The sequence below is a fragment of the Lolium perenne genome, chromosome 5 (genome assembly GCF_019359855.2).
Source record: "Lolium perenne isolate Kyuss_39 chromosome 5, Kyuss_2.0, whole genome shotgun sequence".
Taxonomy (NCBI): Eukaryota; Viridiplantae; Streptophyta; class Magnoliopsida; order Poales; family Poaceae; genus Lolium; species Lolium perenne.
In genome coordinates, this window is record NC_067248.2 from 2,360,890 (window position 1) to 2,375,769 (window position 14,880).

The window sequence follows — 14,880 nt, forward strand, 5'->3', positions numbered from 1 at the left end:
CAATTTCCCTAATAATTTCGTACTGATGCTTGAGATTGACAGATGTGGAACATGGATTCTCCTACTCCCGTTGCCTCATTCGTGTGCGATCAACGCTTTGCTTTCGGTCTTGATTATTTCTGCCCGGGCGGGGCTTTGCAGTATTTGGTTGCACACACTGCGGTGAAGGGGAGTGCACAGGTATGACATCTTCAATATTGTTTTATAGCAACACATGCAGAGCTCACCAAAAAAGAAGCAAAATATAGTACTAGTAATTATGCATGTGTAAATTATTTTGTTGTGCCGCCTCAAGCTCCATTTTTTTTTGCCAGATCTGGGATTTGCAATCAAATACATGTATTAAACTTATCAACGGACTCAAAAAATTCGGCTGCAATATTGCTGTGGTTGAAGGTCCCTCAGGTCGTCCGATTCTACTTACGGTGTCAGAGGACGGCACTGTTGCTTTTTGTGACTCAACAACTCACAGGTAACATTTATATTCCCCTACGCTAGCCAACATCTTTCACTTCGGCAAACATTGCAACTGCATTTTCCATTCCTTCGTAATGACGCCATGCATCAATGGTAGAAATAAGTGGCAGCGGTGGATGAATACCTTGCTTCACAATTTTGCAGGTATGAGAACAGGGTTAACTTTAAGTTGGGAGATGTCCTGGGCTTCGCATACATTACCATGACAAAAAGGTAAATGAATCTTCCACGAAATTCTCGCATCATTTTATTTTCTAGATTCGTATCTCTCTTTCTCTCGCTGTAACCGGGGCTCATATGTGTGTAGCCTCGTCATCCACTGTATGCACGGAATTGCATTAATGGAAATCGATTGATCTTCAACAAAGATCAAGTTCTAGCGGAAGGTGACAGCGGTGGCTTTTGACGCTTACTCGGTACAGTACACTGAATGATGACAATCTTGGTTGTCTTCGTGGATCGTTTTGTATCAGTCAACATGTACATCTTTACAGCGTGCATTGTAATTTTAGTGGATACCATCATCTTCTATTTGTATCTGCAACAATTTTAGCGGAACAGCTAGAGAGAGAGAAGAAAACATGCGTCTCGCGTCATCCGTGTTCCTACCCGGCGCGAGGGTCGGAAAAGGCGAACGGAAACACTGCCCAACCGTGTTTGATCTTGATCACTCAGATCGGTGGCGCAGTTCACCTGGGCTGGTTTGCTGAACGAGGTCTCTCAGGAGTAACCTCGCCACCGCGGTCCAGGGCATCCGCCTGTACCTGATCGGAAAAGGCGAATGGAAACACTGCGTCAAGCATCTACTGAAAATAAATCCACTGCCATTCATATCAAAATATTCCGGCTGGTCGTGTTAACATGGTGCCATCTCAAAATGCCAATTTCATGAAAACAACATGCCATTAACTTCGAAAACCACTAAAAACAAGTTCATTACATCTCACTGGGGTAAATTTCAAAGAACCACCACATTACAACAATAATATCGAAAAATCACCACTATTCGTAGAAATTGCAAAAATCCACCGGTATTGATAGAATTAGAGTGTGCACTGATTCGCCAGCTTAACCGTTTTAACAACGAATATGATAACGGATCCCACTAGGTGACGTGGCCGGAAATGTGACGGCCGATGATGATCAAGGTTAAACAACAACTTTTAGGGCACTACAGGAATAGCGCAAGGCGCCGACGGCCAAAACTCGGGGCCGTCGGCGTATGGCCCGGCCAGGCAAGCCCGCCAAAGAGCCGTCGGCGTAGGCAACACTACGCCGACGGCTACCCTCGGCGTACTCCGGGCCGTCGGCGTGGGCCTGGACACGCGCCCCTCCAAAGATAGGCCGTGACGGCGTTGTCACGGCGTCAGAGCTACGCCGAGGGCTGCCCTCGGCATAGCCTCCTCCCCCTTTTTTTAATCAACACCGACGGCCACCCTTGGCGTAGCATTGACTTTTTTTCCTCCACGCACCCCCCTTGGTTTACCCGGTTGGCATTTGTCGAGGGTACTTCTCGGCAATGCCCTCCGTATGGGGCTTAGGGTAGATGAAATCCTGTAGGCTGATACGGGACATCGGTTATCAAACAAGCGGGGAGAACGATTTACCCAGGTTCGGGGCCCTCGATGAGGTAAAACCCTTACGTCCTGCCTGTCTGATCTTGATTATGAAAATATCGGGTTACAATGGGGTGCCGAAGGTTTCGGCTGTGATCTCGTCGAGAGACTAAGTTCTGCAGGGACCTAGCTCTAGACTTGCGGTGCCTATGATTGCTAAGATTATGTGTGTCCTTGGCAGCCTCTCTCCTGGCCCTTATATTGGGAGCCAGGTCTCGAGAGATCTGTCCGGGTACGACTAGGTTACAAAGGGTCCTAGTTCTAAGCCTTTCTTGTATTCTTCATCTCCTTGTCTTGTTCTTCAAGGATTCTTCTTTGGAACCGACGTAGTGGCCCACCTGGCCATCGACTGCCTTCATGGGCCCCTGGTTGGGCCGCAAGAGGTAGTGCAACATTAGTTACCCGAAGGGTAATGCCCACATCAGTAGCCCCCGAGTGCTTGGCCGAAGATACTTCGGGCAGGGACTAAAGCATGCCTTCAGTCGAATATTCACTTTAGTCGATAGGTCTTGTCCTCCTTGTAATAGCAGCGTCTTTTTTTATCGGGTGCGCGTCCAGCGCTCCCGATGGGAGTAGCCCCCGAGTCTAGGTACGGATGCTTGCAACCGTGCGTAGACTCAAGTTGTACTACTCGAATGTTTTTCTTCTGCCGAAGCCTCTTTCAACTTGTTATAGTCGTCCGATATTTTTTATCGGGTCTTCATTTCTTCTAAACAAGATTTAGTACGTAAGGGATACTGAGTAACGTGCCCGGTTTTTACCGGTTAACTGCCGATGGCAAAACAACATCACTCTACACAGAATCAAATCCCCGGGCATGATTCTGGGCCGCGCAAAAGACCCTCGAATTCATAACTTTTATCGGGTGTGCACTCAGTGCTCCTGATAGGAGTAGCTCCCGAGTCTGAGCGCGGATGCTTGCAACCGAGTGCAGACTTTAGCCCAAGTCACTCGAACCTTTCTTCAGATACTTCTGATGTAATTTCTCTTGCAATAATCTTCGAGCCCAAATTATGTCGGGTGCGCGTCCAGCGCTCCCGATGGGAGTAGCCCCCGAGTCTAGGCGCGGATGCTTGCATACGTGTGTAGACTCAAGTCGAACCACTCGATAGTTTTAATTTCCTTCGGATGCTCCATGTGTAATCGATACTTCTGATGACATCATTGGTGACGTAGCAACTGCTGCGGTTTGATTGATAGAACGTGACCTGACGGGCCCACCCTACTTCTGTGCGGTCAGTTTAGGAAATGACTAGTGCTTGTGCATTGACCGAGGCGCCCCCTCGATTTCTGCGCGTAGTGGGGGTAATGGGCCGCCGGTTCCGTTTCTCTTGCTTGGACACATGTGCGATCAGATCCTCGTCCACCTCCCCACGATTGCTGGAGTTATGGCCACGATTCCCCAACAATCCTCGCTATAAATAAAGGCCCTTTCACTATTTTCACTTTTTACGCCTCCATACTGCTCATCTTCCTCCTCAATCTCTTCTCTCACCACTGTTCCTTCTTCCAAGAACTCGAGCATCATGGGCAAGAGGAAGGGAACCGCCGAACCAGGTGCTTCGTCAGGCGCTAGCAAGGTCTGCCACGATTGGCGCGCCTCCACCATCTCCAATCGTGATGTGAACAAGCTACGCATGCTTGGCTTCATCTCATCAGCCGATGATGACATTCGCCTCCCAGGTTCATCTTCTCGCCCAAGGCCTCCCAAGGGCTTCACTGTTATGTTCGTCGCCTTCTTATTTCGTGGGCTTTCGCTTCCGGCCCACGAATTCCTTCGCTCCCTTCTCTTTTTCTATGGGATTCAGCTCTAGCAGCTGACCCCAAATTCCATCCTACATCTTTCCATCTTCGTCACCTTGTGCGAGGCGTTCCTCGGCATAGACCCTCATTGGGGCTTGTGGAGGAAAATCTTCTACGTCAAACGCCACAACGGCAATGACGGTCCTCCCGTTGTTGGCGGCGTCGGTTTTGTCGTTAGAAAAGAGGCTGACTACGTCGACTTCCCGATGAAGGAATCAGTCCAGGGCTGGCAACAGAAATGGTTCTACCTGCGAGACACTCCAGTAGCTGGACGGCGCTCCAACTTGCCCCTGTTTGAAGATGTCCTAGTGGCTACGCCGAAGAAATCCTGGTAGAACACCTTGACTATCGAAGAAAGTGCCACAGCCGATCAACTGTTCAAAAAGGTCTTAGACCTGAAGAATGCAGGGGGTCTGACAATGTGCGGTACTGAGGTGGTCTCGGTGTTTCTAAAACGTCGGATGCAGCCATTGATGTCTCGACCTCATCAACTGTGGTTGTTCGTCGGCAAAGATGACAAGTCGAGAGTTAGCTCAGTCGACCTTTCTGACGAGGAACTCCGTGACGAGGTGCGGCGCCTTACTCGTTTCAGCCAGAAGGACGACATTGTCCTGACTTCGGCTCGCCCTCCATATGATTTCAAACATCTTCCTGCCGAGGTAATCTTCTTCGCACTTGTTCCAAATGCTGTTTTTATTTCCTTATTCAAACTTTTAACAGTTTATTTTTCTGTCGGCAGGCTTCCACCGTTGCTCAGTGCTACCCTCCTACACCCGAAAGCGGGGTAGAGCTAGAGGATGATGATGATGATTCGGAGGAAACTGAAGATGCGCAGCACGCTCTCAAGGATAGCGACGTCCAGGAGGACGAAGCTCCCGAGGAAGATGCTCGCATTAGGGCTATGCGGCGCAGGAGGATCAACGAGGACTTGATGACAACTGCTGAATCAAGTCCTAGCGGACAAGATGATGATGTCGATGAAACTGCATCGCCTCCTCCAGCTGCAAAAAGTTCGACAGGCTTCTTTGCTGTCGAAGATGACTTAGACCTGTGAGTCTCCGTTTTTCCCTTCGTAACCAGCTTCCTTTAAATCATGTAACGTTATGTTCTTGTTTCCAAACAGTTCTGACGATGATGATGAAGTCCCTCTCGCAAAGAGGGCCAAGTTAATTTCTGAAAGGACTGAGTCAGCTAAGGAGTCGAATCCTTCGCCTGCTGATCCAACGCCACCTTCAAGGACGACTGTGGCGAAGGTTCCTGTGTCGAAGGTTAACCCTTCTGCCGGTGCTCCTGTTCCTCCAACTGCTCGTGAGCACGTAAGTAAACCACTTAGCTCGATATTCCTTTATGATGGATTTCCGAATTTGGCTGAGATCCTTCATCTTCTTGTCTTGCAGCCGATTTTTGCCACAGTTGACGCTGTGGCAGATTTCGCTGACCAATTTACTCGCCTTGAGTCAGAAAATGCTCAGCTTCGAAAGGCCATCAAAGTTTTGGCTGATCAAGTGATGGAGGCTAACAAGCTTACAGCCGATGCTCAGAATGAGAACACCTTGCTAAAAGATGAGCTAAAGAAGCTGAAGAAGAAAATGAAGGATGAGCAAGAGGCCAGACGCGAGGCTGCCATTGCAGTCGATGAAAAAGAAGGCACCCTCCGCGAATCGGTCACGAACTTGCTGAGTAAGTTCCTTTTTGCATGGTATCTTTCCAATACTATCTTCTGGATTGCTTATTCGTGTGTTTCCAGATGCTGCCGATATGCCTATCAATCGTGCTCGCAAGCTTCGGGAGGATTCAATGTCTGACGCCCTTTCGCTTGCTACTGACTCCAATGTCCAAGTCCTTGGCCTTTTGCAAAAAACCAAGGGGGCTCTGTCGAAGTTATTCTCGATGATATTCCCGAAGGTGAGCCAAAAGAAGACCCTTGGCGAAATGGCAGACACTTTCTTTGTCGACTCTTCTGAGGCTATAGAGGTACTTAAGCGACGCTCCCGTCTGTTTGGGGCGGTTCTTACTTTCCAACTGCTGATGGGGCACGGGCTGAGTTCAGATTTGGAAAAGTTGTCTAAGGCACTGCCCGTAGATGACAACAATTGCCTAGTCAGCCTTGAGCCTTTCAAACAGTCGGCAGTGATTTGTGCTAACCAGCTTCTCAAGTTAGTCGATGAAGAGAAGACCAAAGCTGCACCTAAGGCTGCACCTGATTCATCATCGGCTCAACCTTGAAATATCTCTTGCTTCATTACTGTAATTATACTTGATGTAGTTTAGTCTAGCTTTGCTTCGTACTGGCTCTATTGCCAGTACCAACAATCTTCTGGATGTAATATATGTACTCCCGATGGGAGTTTTTATTCATGCTCTTCTGAGTTGGAAAAACTATGTTGCAGATTCCTTCAACTTCTTCTCGTGCCGACTCTTCTTTGAATCCTTCGGCTATCGATGAATCTGAACTTGTTCGTCGTTTGCGTGATCAAATTTCTCGATTGAACAAAGACATAACCAATCTTCACGCCATGGCAGCATTGGTGAAAAGGAAGAGCGAGATTGCTACTGCAATCGAGCAGCATGCTCTAGATCGCCTCCGTGCTGCTACTGAAAGCTTAAGCTGTGAGTACCTGAACCCCTTCCAATTTTCATCGTTTTACTTGCTAAGTAATCTTCTGCTGACTATTTTTTGTATTTCAACAGTCATGGCTTTCGATGAATCAGAAGAGAACAGGCGAATTCACGAAAAGAACGAAGCAATGACCGTTGTCTCTCACCCGAAACATGAACTGTGGTCAAATCAACCAAAAGCTGTAGCCGTGGCTAAATTTGAGCATCGGGTGGAGAAGGTGCATTATTATTTTGACAAGTACCACGCTCATCTCTCGATGGTATGGAAAACCTTGTTTCCACTAGACCCAGCACCCGAGACTTTGTCTGCTTTGTTCACTCGATTTAAGAATCCTGAGAGAATTCGATTGCTGGTGCGGAAGGAACTTCTTGCCGGAGCTGAACTTGCACTTGCCTCTGTTTTAGCCTGTCATCCGACCTTATATTTGGAAGTCATAGCAAATGCTAATAGGAGATTAGACCAGTATTATTCCATAGCCAGACACCCTGCATATGCTATTATTTCTCGGATGGAAACAGGAATTGAAAGAGATCTGAAGGCTCGAGAAGACCAAGAAGCCCTCCCATGAAATTATGTATATATAACCTTGCGCTGCAAGGAGTAATCCTGTGTGTACTTTGATGTGTTACATCATTTGTTTTTGAACTTGTTAGCTCGATGAAAAAGGTTTTTGTCGGGGCGGCTGAGTGATCAAGTCAGCCTGCTCACCCGACGACTCCGTTGTATTTTGCATTATTTGCAGAGTCGATTCGTATGTTTTGTAAGAGCGACACCCATCGCATGAACGAAGGATTTAGGCGCTTTATGTATTTAGCTTCGTCACACGGTGCACCGGTATGAGCCTTTTTGTAAGTAATATTTTTTCCATCGACAGCAGCACTCGCGAATTATCTTGAGGCTTGGACGGTTTATTTCGTATCGATAACCATAGCTCCCGATGGGAGTATTAATTAATTATCGGTACTGTATGTAGTCCTCGAGTGTTATCAAGTTTGGCCATGTATCATGCAATTATAGCTGAAGCTCCCGATGGGAGTAGTTAGCTAATAAAAGAGGACCCGAACAATTGTTCGAGTAATGAATTTAATAAAGATAGGAGCTCAATCAAGAATTTTATTCATAATATGTAATAGACTGAGAAGCCTTCATGTAGCGAATAAAGAGTAGATGTGTCCTATGAATAGAATCGCCGCAGGTGGGCGACGTTCCATGGATTGTCAACGTCCTTGCCCGAAATAGGATTCTTGAGACGATAAGCTCCTCCTGGTATAACTTCGGTGACTATGAACGGTCCTTCCCATGGAGACTCAAGTTTCAAAGTTCTTTCTTGCTTCAGTCGTAACACCATGTCACCAATGTTGAAACCGCGGTTGCGAACTCTTCGACTGTGGTAATTTCGAATTGCCTGTTGATATATAGCCGTCCTGGCCAAAGCAATGTCTCGAGCTTCATCAAGAAGGTCTACAGCATCTTGTAGTGCAATATTGGAGGTTGCCTCTGTGTACGCAGTCACTCGGGGAGCTTCAAAACGAACATCGGCTGGTAAAATAGCTTCGGCTCCGTGCACGAGGAAAAACGGAGTATACTTGGTTGACCTGTTTGGTGTAGTCCGTAGGCTCCATAGCACTGATGGCAATTCTTCGACCCAAGCTCCAGCTGCGCCCGTCAGACGCTTTTTAATGCCGTCACATATTAAGCCATTTATCCTTTCGACCTGACCATTGGTTTGTGGATGTGCAACCGATGCAAATTTAAGCTTGATATTACCATCATCGCAGAATTTGCGGAATTCCTTGGAATCAAAATTACTTCCATTATCTTTAATGATGCTGTGAGCCATACCGAAGCGAGAAGTTATTCCTTCGAAGAACTTAACAGTAGTTTTAGCTGTTTGATCTCTGACTGGTATGGCTTCGATCCATTTAGTGAACTTGTCGACTGCGACCAATAGGTATGTATGCCCTCCTGGCGATGATCTCGGCAGCGGACCAACTTGATCGAGTCCCCATTGTGCAAAAGGCCAAGCCAAGGGTATTGTCATTAGGTCTGTTGCAGGTGCGTGTGGTTTTGGTGCAAAACGTTGACAAGGATCGCACTTTTTTACCAAGTCTCGGGCATCAGACGTGGCCGTTGGCCAATAAAACCCTGCTCTGAAAGCTTTGGCTACGAGGGCCCTACTACTTGCATGGTGACCACAAGTTCCTTCATGTATTTCCCGCAGAAGAGCTTTTCCATCGTCAATGGCGATACACCTTTGAAAGATACCAGAGATGCTGCGCTTGTAAAGTTCGCCATCAACTATAGTAAAGGCTTTAGATCGTCGTACGATACGCTTGGCTTCCGTTGGGTCATCTGGTAGTTTTTGCTCCAACAAGTATGTTAAAAAAGGCTCAGTCCAAAGAGGTTCAAGAAGAAATACTTGCTCTGCTGGCTGCAGTGCAGGACCTTCGGCATCCTCTTTATTCGCTGAACTATCAGTCGACACTTCCAGAGGTGCCGATACTTTTTCTTTAATTGATCTTTGAGCAATAACTTCATAAAAGACTCCATCTGGGATAGGGGAACATGTGGACCCTATATTTGCCAGAGCGTCGGCTTCTTCATTGCTGGCTCTCCCGATATGTTTTAGCTCGCACCCTTCAAATTTGGCTTCCATAGATTGGTATAGTTGACGGTAAGCGATCATGTTATCACTAACTGCATCGCATAGATTCATCGACTGCTGTACCACAAGATTTGAATCACCATAAATCTCCAGGCGGGTTGCTCCGCATGCCTTAGCCATACGCATCCCATGCAACAGTGCCTCATATTCTGCTTCATTATTTGTCGGCAGCGAAAAGTTCATCCGCAAAATATATCTCATCTTGTCTCCCTGTGGTGAGATCAATATTACTCCTGCGCCTGCACCTGTACTCCGTTTTGATCCGTCAAAGTACATTGTCCAGGATCCAGACATGTCGGGTGCTGCTGGAGTTTGCGATTGAATCCAATCAGTTAAGAAATCTGGGAGAACCTGAGATTTGATTGCTGTCCGATTGACATAGGTTATATCGTGTGGTGCTATCTCGATAGCCCATTGAGATACTCTACCCGTCGCCTCCGGGTTGGTGAGTATATTCTTCAATGGTGCTTCGCTTACCACAATAATCGGGTGCTCTGTGAAATAATGCCGTAGTTTCCGTGCTGTCCTCCATACGGCATATGCTAGCTTCTGGTGATGAGGGTATCGCTGCTTTGCTGGTGTGAGTACCTCGCTGAGGTAGTAAACAGGTCGTTGCACACCATGAACTCTCCCTGCTTCTTCTCTCTCAACGACTAAGACCGTGCTGAAGACTTGCACCGTTGCAGCTATATACATGAGCATTGGTTCTTTTTCATGCGGGGTCACGAGAACCGGAGATGTCGACAGTATCTTCTTCAGGTTATCGAAGGATTCCTGCGCCTCAGCTGTCCACTCGAATTTTTCCGATTTCTTCATCAACTGATAAAAGGGCAAAGCTTTTTCTCCCAACTTGGCGATAAATCTGCTAAGTGCTACCAATCGCCCTGCCAACTGTTGCACTTGGTGCAAATTCTTTGGTGGTTCCATGTCGAGGATAGCTTTGATTTTCAGAGGATTGGCCTCTATTCCTCTAGCTGAGATGAAGTACCCGAGCACCTATCCTCCTGGCACCTGATAACCCACAAGTATAGGGGATCGCAACAGTCTTCGAGGGAAGTAAAACCCAAATTTATTGATTCGACACAAGGGGAGGTAAAGAATACTTATAAGCCTTAACAACTGAGTTGTCAATTCAGCAGCACCTGGAAAAGCACTAGTAACAGGGGTGATGTGAAAGCAGCAGTAATATGAGAGCAATAGTAACAGTAACACAGAGGCAATGGCACCAGAAAATAGTTGATACTACTTCCAATGACATGTAGGAACGAGTATATGATGATGAAAGATGGACCGGGGTTCCCAGCTATCTACACTAGTGGTAACTCTCCAATAACAAGTGACAAGTGTTGGGTGAACAAATTACAGTTGGGCAATTGATAGGATTGAAATAGCATTAAGACAGAACATCAAGATTATTAATTATGTAGGGCATGTTTTCCATATATAGTCATACGTGCTCGCAATGAGAAACTTGCATAACATCTTTTGTCCTACCAGCCGGTGGCAGCCGGGCCTCAAGGGAATCTACTGGTAATTAAGGTACTCCTTTTAATAGAGCACCGGAGCAAAGCATTAACACTTGGTGAAAACATGTGATCCTCATATCTAAGCCTTCCCCTCCAGTTATCCCAGTTGCTGTCACTCTGGGGCCTCGGGTTCCGGACATAGACATGTGCAAACAACTTGTAGATACAATCTAAGCAATAATTATAGAGCTTAAATCTAAGATCATGCCACTCGTGCACTAGTGACAAGCATTAAACACAACAAGATTGCAGCAACAATAACTTCACAAACTTATATAGATAGACTGATCATAATGTAACAATTCATCGGATCCCAACAAACACAACACCGATTACATCAGATGAATCTCAATCATGTAAGGCAGCTCATGAGATCATTGTATTGAAGTACATGGGATAGAGAGTACCAACTAGCTACTGCTAGAACCCGTAGTCCATGGGGGAACTACTCACGGAGCATGATGGAGGCGGTGGCGTCGATGGAGATGGCTTCCGGGGGCACTTCCCCGTCCCGGCAGGGTGCCGGAACAGAGATTCTGTCCCCCGAAACGGAGTTTCGCGATGGCAGCGGCGCCCCTAGAGTCTTTCTGGAGTTTCGTCAATTGGTGTAGGGTTTTCACGTCACGAGGGATAATATAGGCGAAGAGGCGGCGCAAGGGGTTGCCTGGGGGGCCCACACCATAGGCTGGCGCGCCCCCCCTCTAGGCCACGCCGCCCTGTGGTCTGGGGGCCCTGGGCCTCCCCTCCGGCTCTCCTTCGGTGTTCTGGTCCGTCTCGGTGAAATATGATGTTTGGCCTTTGTTTCGTCGAATTCCGAGAATATTGCCCGAACAGCCTTTCTGGAACCAAAAAAAGCAGAAAACAGGAACTGACACCTCGGCATCTTGTTAATAGGTTAGTTCCGGAAAATGCATGAAATCATTATAAAGTGTGAGCAAAACATGTAGGTATTGTCATAAAACTAGCATGAAACATCAGAAATTATAGATACGTTGGAGACGTATCAAGCATCCCCATGCTTAGTTCCTACTCGCCCTCGAGTAGGTAAACGATAAAAAGAATAATTTCTGTAGTGACATGCTACTTACATAACCTTGATCATACTATTGCAAAGCATATGAGATGAATGAAGTGACTCAAGGCAATGATCTATAGTTTGCTAATCAAATAGATAACATATAGCAAAACTTTTCATGAATAGTACTTTCAAGACAAGCATCAAAAAGTCTTGCATAAGAGTTAACTCATAAAGCAATAAATTCTTAATAAGAGGTTTTGAAGCAACACAAAGGAAGATTTAAGTTTCAGCAGTTGCTTTCAACTTTCAACATGCGCATCTCATGGATAATTGTCAACACAAAGTAATATGATGAGTGCAAATAAGCAAGTATGTAAGAATCAATGCACAGTTGACACAAGTGTTTGCTTCAAAGATGGAAGGAAGTAGGTAAACTGACTCAACATAAAGTAAAAGAAAGGCCCTTCGCAGAGGGAAGCAGGGATTAAATCATGTGCTAGAGCTTTTCAAGTTTTGAAATCATATAGAGAGCATAAAAGTGAAGTTTTGAGAGGTGTTTGTTGTTGTCAACGAATGGTAGTGGGCACTCTAACCCCCTCATCAAACAGACTTTCAAAGAGCGGCTCCCATGAAGGACGTTATCTCTACCAGCAAGGTAGATCATCCCTCTTCTCTTTTGTTTACACATGTACTTTAGTTTTATTTATGGATGACACTCCTCCCAACCTTTTGCTTACACAAGCCATGGCTAACCGAATCCTCGGGTGCCTTCCAACATTTCACATACCATGAAGGAGTGTCTATTTGCAAATTTAAGTTGCTTACTGATGAATCAGAGCAAAACATGTGAAGAGAATTATTAATGAAAGTTAATTAATTGGGGCTGGGAACCCCGTTGCCAGCTCTTTTTGCAAAATTATTGGATAAGCGGATGAACCACTAGTCCATTGGTGAAAGCTGCCCAACAAGATTGAAAGATAAAACACCACATACTTCCTCATGAGCTATAAAACATTGACACAAATAAGGAGATAATAACTTTTTGAATTGTTTAAAGGTAGCACATGAAGTATTTACTTGGAATGGCAGAAAAATACCACATAGTAGGTAGTTATGGTGGACACAAATGGCATAGGTTTTGGCTCAAGGTTTTGGATGCACGAGAAGCATTCCCTCTCAGTACAAGGCTTTGGCTAGCAAGGTTGTTTGAAGCAAACACAAGTATGAACCGGTACAGCAAAACTTACATAAGAACATATTGCAAGCATTATAAGACTCTACACTGTCTTCCTTGTTGCTCAAACACTTTTACCAGAAAATATCTAGACCTTAGAGAGACCAATCATGCAAACCAATTTCAACAAGCTCTACGGTAGTTCTCCACTAATAGGTTCAAACTACATGGTGCAAGCTTAAGCATGATCTACTTGAGAGCTCAAAACAATTGCCAAGTATCAAATTATTCAAGACAATATGAAGCATTTTCTGTTTCCAACCAAATAGCAACAAATGCAGCAGCTTTTAACTTTTGCCATGAATATGAAAAACGAAGAACACAAGTGTTCATACGAAAAAGCGGAGCGTGTCTCTCTCCAACACAAGGATTGCTAGGATCCGAATTTATTCAAACACAAACAAAAATAAAAACACACAGACGCTCCAAGTAAAGCACATAAGATGTGACCGAATAAAAATATAGTTTCACTAGAAGTGACCTGATAAGTTGTTGATGAAGAATGGGATGCCTTGGGCATCCCCAAGCTTAGATGCTTGAGTCTTCTTGAAATATGCAGGGATGAACCACGGGGGCATCCCCAAGCTTAGACTTTTCACTCTTCTTGATCATATATCATCCTCCTCTCTTGACCCTTGAAAACTTCCTTCACACCAAACTTCTCATAAACTTCATTAGAGGGGTTAGTACTCAAAAAACTTTAATCCACTTTAGTCCTGTAGTGACACATTGCAAGAACTCAATAAAACATTAGCTACAGCTCTCCACGTCTAGAAAGCCTTGCTTAAAGTCCACAAGAGACAATGCAAAAAACAGAGACAGAATCTGTCAAAACAGAACAGCCAGTAAAGAAGAATTTTTAAGAGGTACTTCCGTTGCTCAAATCAGAAAACTCAAAACTAATGAAAGTTGCGTACATATCTGAGGAACACGCATGAAATTGGCAGATTTTTCTGAGTTTCCTACAGAGAGACCTACTCAAATTCGTGACAGATAGAAATCTGTTTCTGCGCAGAAATCCAAATCTAGTATCAACCTTCTATTAGAGACTTTACTTGGCACAACATTGCAATAAAATAAAGATAAGGAGAGGTTGCTACAGTAGTAACAACTTCCAAGACACAACAAAACAGTAGCAAAATAAAGACATGGGTTATCTCCCAAGAAGTGCTTTCTTTATAGCCATTAAGATGGGCTCATCAATTTTAATGATGCACTCGCAAGAAATAAGAGTTGAAGCAAAGGAGAGCATCAAAAAGCAAGTTCAAAACACATTTAAGTCTAACCCACTTCCTATGCATAGGAATCTTGTACACAAATAAATTCATGAAGATCAAAGTGACAAGCATTGGAAGATAAAACAAGAGTAACTTCAAAATTTTCAGCATGTAGAGAGGTGTTTTAGTACCATGAAAATTTCTACAACCATATTTTCCTCTCTCATAATAATTTTCAGTAGCATCATGATCAAACTCAATAATATAACTATCACCTATAGCATGCTTTTCATGATCTACAAACACATAATTTTTATCAAGCTCAAAAATAATGGGATTAAAACTTTCAAACCCACTTTTATCAATAATATAACAAGATGATTGATAAATCTCAAAAGATATGGGACTCCTAGATAAAGTCAAGACCTCTCCAATCCCATTTTCATTAGTAGTACAATTAATATTATCAAGTAACATAGGACCATCATCTAGAGCTTTATCATAAACATTTGCCAAGAAAAACTCTTTAGTACCATGCATTTCGATATCAGGCACAAACAAAGCATTATCATAAGATTTATCAAAATAGCATGGATTATCATAGATAACAGTAGCATAATTATTCTCACAAGTTTTACTCATAGGGAATATTTCAAGAGAATCCACAGGAACATAACATTCATCCTCCTTTGGGTAGCATGGAG

The 14,880-nt window shown here is 44.8% G+C and overlaps 1 protein-coding gene across 7 annotated transcripts in view; it reads left to right on the forward strand.

The window, feature by feature from the left end:
* The window catches only part of LOC127321675 (probable coatomer subunit beta'), a 195,511-nt gene extending 194,440 nt beyond the window's left edge, over positions 1-1,071 (forward strand). For all 7 annotated transcript variants that reach the window (XM_071819707.1, XM_051350689.2, XM_071819705.1 and 4 more), the window contains 4 exons: positions 43-180; positions 315-472; positions 622-690; positions 785-1,071. In XM_071819707.1, the coding sequence (XP_071675808.1) occupies positions 43-180; positions 315-472; positions 622-690; positions 785-833 (414 nt within the window). In that variant the 3' untranslated portion in view covers positions 834-1,071. The remainder of the gene's footprint in view (positions 1-42; positions 181-314; positions 473-621; positions 691-784) is intronic.
* The last annotated feature ends 13,809 nt before the right edge of the window (positions 1,072-14,880 follow it).